The sequence below is a fragment of the Manacus vitellinus genome, unplaced genomic scaffold (assembly GCF_001715985.3).
Source record: "Manacus vitellinus isolate BGI_N305 unplaced genomic scaffold, ASM171598v3 scaffold_6_pilon, whole genome shotgun sequence".
NCBI lineage: Eukaryota > Metazoa > Chordata > Aves > Passeriformes > Pipridae > Manacus > Manacus vitellinus.
This window is the reverse complement of record NW_021940750.1, coordinates 31,640,684-31,650,149: the sequence shown is the minus strand read 5'-3', so window position 1 is coordinate 31,650,149 and position 9,466 is coordinate 31,640,684. Positions and strand designations below refer to the sequence as shown.

Below are 9,466 nucleotides of genomic sequence, written 5' to 3'. Positions count from 1 at the left end.
GCATGGCAATGCAGCCTGAGCAAGTAACACAGCTGAGAGGCAGGCAGGTTTATTAGCTAGAGGCTGTCACCAGTCTCACCTTGCAGCTTCACAGCTCTAGCAAGGTCACAGGATGAGTGCAGCAGGGTTTGTCCACCTGAAAAGGACATGAAGTTACTCCTGGATGTGGCAGCTGGAGACTTTGACAAGTGGGAGCTCTGCTCAGGTCACCCCACAGCCCAGCCAGGCTGCTGCTGAGAGGAGTGCTCAGCTGGCAGGTCCTTTCCCAGCTTCACTAATTTCAGCTTGCACCACCCCAGCCTATTTGAGCTTCCCGAATAGCCACCCTCTTGGCAAAGGGCACAAGAGATCCTTCACTAGCAGACACTGCTCACGAAACCTAAAGGTCTTCCCAGAATTAGATCCTCCTACTGCTTTTATTCATGTCTCATATTTGGCCTCACTTTTAGGGCTAGGCCCATTCCTTTCCCTGACACAGACATGCTGTGTACACCCCTGTGAACAGTGCTGAACTCTTCACATACCCTTCTCATGTCTTGGGATTATCCGCATCCATTCCTCTCTGCTCTCATCTGGTCTTTATTTGCTTGTCTTCTCTTACACCATTTTTCACCTGACATTGCCACTCATTCTCCAAGCATATTCTGCCATTTCCTCCTAATCTCCTACTATGGTACAAAGCTTTCAAAGACTGTGCTTCTTACTGCGTGCTGTTCTTCCTCCCATGCTCCAGGCGCACAGCTGAAGAAAGTCACACATGCTTGATACAAGTACTGCAGAACTGAGTCTTGGACTACAGGATTTGGAGGGCTTGCTATTAGTCTTTGGTTTATGATCTGTGATACACAAATGGCACCCGATTAAAAAAAAAAAATTAGAATTTCTCTATATATTCAGATCTCTGCATATCACGCATCCTATGAAGAGTATGCAATAACCAGGTATCTTTTTACACTACTGTGATTTACCTGAGTGCTCACCAACAGCCATTTAGTTTTTGAGACATTAAAAATTAGGGAAGAACCCAAACTGGAGAAGGTTTGAGATTAGTACCAGTGAACTGAACAGAGAAACTACTTCCTTTGTACTCGTAGAAGGAAACCCATGTCTTTATCCCTCACCAGTATTAAAATCTCCTAGGAGGTTTTTTTGCTTTTTAAAATCTCTCATGTTTGAGAAAAGTAAAGATGACGTTTTGGATATGATTAAGATTTCACTTTATGGCTTTTGCCCAGATTCTGGTCAAAACATTATCTGTTTGAGGCTGCAACAACGAAAAATTAGTCTATGACATGTCTACAGTTCACAGATTGCCTGTTTCATATTAACAGCATAATAAGTATTTTCATTTTTGTACTAAAAGCAGTACATGATTTGAAATGGTTTCTGCATTTCAAGTAATTGTATGTATTAAAACAAATACCAAAGGTGCAAATCCACAGTTTGCATCCAGATTGGCTGGGGCTATGATTGACTTACAAGAAATTCTCTTTGAAAACAAGAACTTACCTTGTCAAGAACAAACAAAACAAGGAAAGGGAACAAATCAAAATAACTTATTTGCTTTATAATATATATATAAAAGCTATAATATATATGAGCTATAATATATACATAAGTTATGACATTCTTTAGCTAGGATTCAATGTCAATAATTTCCTGCGTACTGTGAGGGGGAAGAGCTTTGGAATTTACTTATACCACTTAGTGGGAAGGCAACAAAGTAGGTAGTTATGCAATAAGACTTGAAAAATAACACAGTTCATGGTGAAGATATATCTAAATGATATTCTGAGGCAATTCTCTGCCACTTGCTTATAAACAAGTGGTAATAATCTGAACATCAGAAAATTGCTTTCTCAATGTAACCAGCTTTGTACCAGAGAAGGTACACTTGTGCACAAGCTGTTACATAAGTTGCTCCTCTAAGGGCACACTTCAAACAATTTCTCAGCATAAACCTCCCTCAGAACTAGGAATGATACCTGAGTTTTGCAGCCCCGCTGATGGAAATTGGAGACAGCTGAAACTGTAACCATAACATCCACTTTCAACCTTGGTGAACTTCAACCTTCTCCAAAGTGTTCCCGCCAAAGTTTTTAGATTGATTTTAGAGGCACTTATGCAAAATTGTGAAAATGTAGTGAGAATTACATTTGGATGAAGCTTTATCATTTCTGTGCAGTACCTAGGTACTTTCTGGTAGCCTTCTAAATAAGCTTGTGCAGGATATCCAAGGACTGGGAAAGGGAGGTGGATAAGCTTAGTTCCATTAAACCTCCACATAAAGCCAGTAACGGGAGCCCTACTCCCACCTAGAGATGCATCATTCCCATTACAGACTAGGCTGCTCTGTCCCACCTGGGAGTGGGACATGTCTGCACATGCGGCAGAATTCATCAAGCTCTGGGCAGGGGCCAGCTTGTCTTACTGCCACTGGAGACCAAGTGCCTCTAAAATTGCTTTATTTTCCCCTCACAAATTAATTTCTTGCATTTCCACTCTTTGAAGTGTGAAAACATCAGACTATGACCACTCTGACCAGAGCAGTGAGTCACAAAGAGAGGGGTAAGAACTTTATCAAAGAAAAGGGAAAGTGCCAAAGGCTCTTTGAAACTCCTGAGTCCACATTTATGTTTGCAAGTAGCAAGGCCCAACAGGAGTAATGTAGAGTTTGTCTCACTTTTGAAATTGCACCATCTAAACTACATGCATCTGGGGGAGTAGGGCGTACTCTGAACTATCTCCAGTCTAGTCCCACCAGCTGGCACATGTAAAATATCATCCTGGAGAACATCTCCTCATTTAAGCTCATTTGAGGGAAATGCAGTTTGCATGCTCTGTGAACCAAAGCATTGTAAGTGGTAATAACTCTGAAGGTTGGTGGGTAGGATTTTTTTGGTTGGGGTTTTTGGGGTTTTTCTGGAAAAAGTGCAGTCCTGACAAGGTACACCTTGTAGGAGCTGATATAATAGAAAGGATCTGCAAGACACGAAAGCAGTAATCAAAGGTAGAAAGAGAAGCAGACAGAAGAGAGGGGAAGAAAGAACGGAGAATCTCTAAAAGTAGTAAGCCTCATTAAAACTGGAAAACAGGCAAGAATGGAGCACAAAGTGCTCTGGGATTTCTGCCTACCTTTCTAATGACAGCTAGAATGAAAGCCTGAAAGCCTCAAGTCAGAGCACAGTAAAAAAGAAAAGATGAAGGTAGTGTTAGCCTACAGACTACTGTACCTTTAAATGCAGAAGACAATGTGCTGAAACAAGGACAAAAAAAGTGAAAATGAAATGGTGAGGATGCGAGCAGTGGTTAGGAGGAGCTGGGATTAAGAGAACAAGATCAAAATTAGCTGAAGAAAGCAAAGCAAGTATTTTCAGTTGAATGCAGTCCAAACCAATAGATAAGGATAATGGGAAATGTGAGATCCCCAAATTTTTTATCTTCCTGTTTTGTTCTGTTTTGCCACAGACTTGTAGCTTTATATTTGCCTGTCCCCTATGGAAAGAGTCATCCCATTGTAATGCCACGCCTTATTTTCATGATGAGGCCTATAGCTGAAATATAGAGTGACTCACCAACAGTATTTCAGCTGAGTGAACACAACGATTCTAATAGCTGTCTCCTAATTAGCAGGTTTTTGAGATAAAGACAGTTGAATAGCTTGCATCCTCTGACACTCCAAATTAATAACACTCCAGTAGCAAACAGTAAAGTGGTAGAGATTGGCATTATTACTTTTTGGTATAGTACAAAATAAATTAAAATTAATCTGGCTTGTTTATCTACACAGTCTAGACTATTTCAAAATGCTGGAGATCTCTGCCTTGGCTCTAACAGATGATGCCCTAGAGAGCTCTAAATAAAGCTAAAAGAACTGCTCCTAAAGCAAGATTCAAAAATTTCTAGATTACAATTTTATGAATAAAATTAATTAACCAACAATTCATTACATTTTAAAAGCTTCATCTGACCGTAATAATCCTTGTTTGCAGCCCAAACAGTATTTGGTAATTGCAGAATGATGGAGTAATGTGGATATTTTTTGATTACAGTTCATTACATAAGATAACAAGGAAGAATTTGTCTTTGCATCATAACAAAAACTTAATTGACACTACTATTCTAAAATATTTCCAATTACTAAATTTCAGTCTGTGTCTTAATCAGGTTTATATTAGAAAGAGATTTTAACAAGATAATGCTGTGAAAATAATTTCATTGCATTATAAAACCTTTGGCTGGATCTCATAAGTAATTAAACTCCAGCCATCTTGGAAATCTGACACAAATGCAATTCTAATTTTAATATTCTTTAAGATTATAAAGTTTCAAGTTTCTTTTACTTTTCTCTACTGCCTTTAATCAAATTTAAGCTTTTCCCTCCCTCTCTACCACCAAACAGTCTAAAATTTATACTTTCAAGATAATTTCAGGAGGGATAAATGCTAGACACCAGAATCATGCCTCAGCACACAAGCTGAACTTAAGCAACAACAAGGGTAATCTTATAAAACACAGTTACTTTTCTAAGCAATATATGCAATGATTACCCAGTGCTATTCTTTCAGGACTTTACACGTTCATGCTTTCAGCTGAGGCTGAAGGTTCTGAGAGCTCCTTCAGTATAGAGCAGAGTTCACATAAGCTCAGGCTTCATCCAATAAGGCATTTCTACCATGAATTCACATTTATTTCAGAGGCCTTTCTAAACTTTGTATTTCATAAAATAACAGACAGATAATCTCCTATGGAGACACTAAGATGCAACAGTGCTGCCCATCCTTCATATAGACAGATACAGCTGCCAGAAGTTTTAAAATGACAATAGCACATTTTGAACTAAAACACCTGTAGGGAAGGACACAGAGTCAGTCCCATGCAGTTGGGATTCCACCTGCCCAGTGTTGTGCCAATAACCACTTCCAGCTCATCTCCTTCTGACATTTATGAAGATCCCACAACCTGAATTAGGAATAACTCAAAATCACTGAACCAGTTTTCATTTAAAGGTACAGCTGACTTGTATACTAGAGGCAGAGTCAAGAGAAGTGCAGAATTCAGGCTCCTGTCAAACACCTAATTGCTGAACAAGGAAGCAAGAAATTAAGGACAGTTTGGGGAAAAAAAAGTTGCCTTGCTACATTGCATGGTTCACTTAAATTTAACGCCCTGTGTTAAGACCCATCGTAACTGTTGATAAGATGATTAAAACCATGCAGCCTCAATATCTTGGTCCAGACTGCAAACAATACAACTGGATTCACAATCCTGCTATAGGCTTACTTCTTACTACAAGCAATAAGGAACCACAAACCAGTGGATCACATTTTGCTCATTAATTAATTAAAATCTGCCATTTACAAGAGCATTCAGAAAATTTTTCTCCAAAAAAGCTTTTTTAACTGAGCATGTGAAAAACAAATATAAACCCCCTTCATTTGTGGCAAAAAGAAGAATAAAAGGATGGAAAAGTTGCTACTATATATGGCTTCTGGATTTCATGACAGAGACAATTTACTCAACCCAATTATCCTGTATATGTTAAAATGCTTTTATAGACTAACCAGACCAAACATAAGCCATGCTTACAGCACTCACTACAAGGTGAACATGTTTATAGGGAGTCAAGGTCAGGAATATGTTTTTTATGTGAAGTATAGACTTTTTTTTTTTTCATAGACAAACACACACACATATAAAATATTTTATAGAACCAAGCAACACCAGTGCAGGGAACACAAACTTACAAACAAACAAACATTTTGTATTTACAATGTAAATACACAATGATGGCCTAATGAACTTTCTATTTGCTGCAGAATTGCCAAGCTCCTGTCTGAATGTCAAAAAACCATCCCCTGCACAGAATAGTATGATGACAATTTTCTGTGTCTAAGTGACATCAATAAGTATGGACATATGCATATGTTTTTGCAATAAATTAATGTAATGTTAATTGTTTTCCCCCAAGCATCAATTCCACTATAGTTTTGTGTACTAACTTGTCAAGAATAATAGCAGTAAACTAATGAATAGATACATAATGTATTAAAACAAAGTTTATTGTTCCTCAGAAATATTTGTACATAGTTTCATTTTGTTTATATACAGTCATACATTGAAGTTTAAACATCAGGATTTCAAAAACACAAATGAATTTACTTCAATATTTGGTTCAAGTCATCTGTCACACCCTTTTCTAAAACCCTCAGAAGGCATTTTACAGTAAGTTGAGCTGATAAGAGACTACTCATACCCAGAAGAAGCAGTCCCACCTGCTCTGTGATCTTCCCCCTTCTTGTGCATAAAAGTATTGCTACTCTAACCCTTCAGTGATCAGGTCAGGGAGCTAAACTAGTTTAAAGTAGTGGGAAAAAAAATCCTGGGAAGATGAAATAGGCATTAATTGATCTGAACATCATCCTCTGTTAAATAGTATGTCCTCAACTTTTCATGAGGACAAGAGGAAACAGCCTCAAGTTCTGAAAGGGGATGTTTAGATTGGATAGTAGAAAAAATTTCTTCAGCAAAAGAGTCATTACATTGAACAGGCTGCCCAGGGAAGTGGTTGAGTCACCATCCCTGGAGGTATTTAAAAGATTTGTAGATGTGACACTTTGAAATGTGATTTAGTGGTGGACTTGTGTGCTGGGTTAATCATAGAATCATAGAATCAGCCAGGTTGGAAAGGACCTCTGAGATCATCAAGTCCAACCCTTGATCCAACACTGCCGTGGTTACTAGACCATGGCACTAAGTGCCACATCCAGTCTCATCTTAAAAACCTCCAGGGACGGAGAATCCAGCACTTCCCTGGGCAGCACATTCCAATGCCTGATTACCCTTTCTGTAAAGAATTTCTTCCTAATATCCAACCTAAACCTCCCCTGGCGCAGCTTCTTGTCTTGCTGATAGTTGCCTGAGAGAAGAGACCAACCCCCACCTGGCTACAATCTCCTGTCAGGTAGTTGTAGAGAGTGATGAGGTCTCGCCTGAGCCTCCTCTTCTCCAGGCTGAACAGCCCCAGCTCCCTCAGCCTCTCCTCGTAGGACTTGTGTTTGAGTCCCTTCACCAGCCTGGTTGCTCTGCTCTGGACCTGCTCCAGCACCTCAATGTCCTTCCTGAACTGAGGGACCCAGAACTGGACCCAGTACTCCAGGTGTGGCTTCACCAGCGCTGAGTACAGGGGAAGAATCACTTCCCTGGTCCTGCTGGCCACACTGTTCCTGATCCAGGCCAGGATGCCCTCGGCCTTCTTGGCCACCTGGGCACACTGCTGGCTCGTGTTCAGCTCCCTGTCAATCCAAACTCCCAGGTCCCTTTCTGCCTGGCTGCTCTCCAGCCACTCTGTCCCCAGCCTGTAGCACTGCAGGGTTCTTGTGACCAAAGTGGAGGATCCAGCAGTTGGCCTTGTTGAACCTCATCCCGTTGGAATCAGCCCAACTCTCCAGCTTGTCCAGGTCCCTCTGAAGAGCCCTCCTGCCTTCCAGCTGATCGACGCTCCCCCCCAGCTTGGTGTCATCTGCAAATTTGCTGATGGTGGACTCAATCCCCTCATCCAGATCATATTAAACAGAACTGGGCCCAACACTGATCCCTGAGGGACACCACTAGTGACCGGATCCCAACTGGATGCAGCCCCGTTCACCACCACTCTGGGCCCGGCCCTCCAGCCAGTTCCTAACCCAGCACAGAGTGCCCTTGTCCAAGCCATGGGCTGCCAGCTTTTTCAGGAGTATGCTATGGGAGACAGTGTCAAAGGCCTTGCTGAAGTCCAGGTAGACACATCCACAGCCTTCCCCTCATCCACTAGGTGGGTCACCTGATCATAAAAGGAGATCAGGTTGGTCAGACAGGACCTGCCCTTCCTAAACACTGAGCTGGCTGGGTCTGATCCCTTGTCCATCCTGTAGGTGCTGTGTGATTGCACCTAGGATGATCTGCTCCATAACCTTGCCAGGTACTGAGGTCAGGCTGATGGGCCTGGAGTTTCCCAGGTCCTCCTTCCAGCCCTTCTTGTGGATCGGCGTGACATTTGCCAACTTCCAATCATCTGGGACCTCCCCAGCAAGCCAGGACTGTTGATAGATGATGGAGAACGGCTTGGCAAGCTCTTCTGCCAGCTCCCTCATCACTCTTGGGTGGATCCCATCTGGTCCCATAGACTTGTGAGAACCCGAGCTGCTCAGCAGGTTGCTAACTGTTTCCTCCTGGATTACAGGGAGGCTACCAGCTTTTGAAGCCAGTTGTCCTGAGCACAACCTGTCTTACAGTTGAAAACTGAGGTAAAGAAGGTGTTAAATACCTCAGCCTTTTCCTCATCTTTGATAACTATGTTCCCGCCCATGTCCAATAAAGAATGGAAGTTTTCCTTGTCCCTCCTTTTGCTATTGATGTATCTGTAGAAAGACTTTTTGTTATCTTTGACAGAAGCGGCAAGATTAAGTTCAAGTTTTGCTTTCACCTCTCTAATTTTCTTTCTACAAGACCTAATTACATTCCTAAACTCTTCCTGAGTAGCCAGCCTTCTTTTCCATAATTCCTAAATTCCTTCAAAATCTCCCCACCAGCTTGCTGGGACAGCCTGCTCCTGTGCATTTAAGACCTCCTTCTTGAAGTATGTCCATCCCTCCTGGACTCCTTTGTTTTCAAGGGTTGTTTCCCAGGGTGCACTCTGAACCAATCTTCTGAATAGGCCGAAATCTGCCCTCCAGAAGTCCAGCATAGAGGTTTTATTGATGGCCCTCCTTGCATCTCTGAGTATGAGATTTGGACTTGATGATCTTAAAGGTCTTTCCCAATGTAAATGACTCTATGACAAAACCTGGTTTAAGAAAACTTCATTGAAAAGATAACATAATAAAAGCAATAATTTTCTTAAATTTAGGTACTCAAACCAGGGTTGGATTAGACGAGCACCAGAAGATTGACACGAAAGGGTCAGAAATTTGTCACCAGGGCTGAGGGAGAGAGTAGGACCACCTCTTTGCTCAGCAGTTAACCACAAGACCATCTTCACCGCATTATGAAAGCATACACTTAGAGGTCATAGTAGAAAAGACTCTCTCTCCTGCTTACAACACATCACAACAAAAATTCACATTGCATAACCTGGTTTATTTCCTAAGCCTTTGACAGACTAACAGAAGACATCCTGAAAATTAACCCTCCTTGTTATTGCCAGATCTTGATTTCTCCAGCCCAGTCACAGGTTGCAAGGAGTGATGGCAAGACTGGGTGAAATATTGCACTCACACAAGCTTCTTTATGTGCAGACAAAGTGCGAATAATCCTAGAAGTATGATAGTTGTAGAAAAACACTTTGCCATCTGAACTTCCTGTCACCAAAAGTGTTCCATCTGGAGAAAATTCACAGCCCACTGCAAATCCTTCCACCTGTGAAAATCAATAACAGTGTAACTATTGATGCTGATTAGAAAAGTTCATTGTGGTATACTGAAAATTA

General features: G+C 41.3%; 1 protein-coding gene across 3 annotated transcripts in view; it reads right to left on the bottom strand.

Annotated features, from left to right (window-relative positions):
• Positions 1–8,034: 8,034 nt before the first annotated feature.
• The window catches only part of WDR25 (WD repeat domain 25), a 61,272-nt gene continuing 59,840 nt past the window's right edge, over positions 8,035–9,466 (bottom strand). For 2 of the 3 annotated variants that reach the window (XM_018082904.2, XM_025896108.2), the window contains one exon: positions 8,839–9,396. In XM_018082904.2, the coding sequence (XP_017938393.2) occupies positions 9,175–9,396 (222 nt within the window). In that variant the 3' untranslated portion in view covers positions 8,839–9,174. Of the gene's footprint in view, positions 8,400–8,838; positions 9,397–9,466 lie in introns of those variants that run through there. The other variant, XM_018082905.2, reaches the window with a different exon arrangement.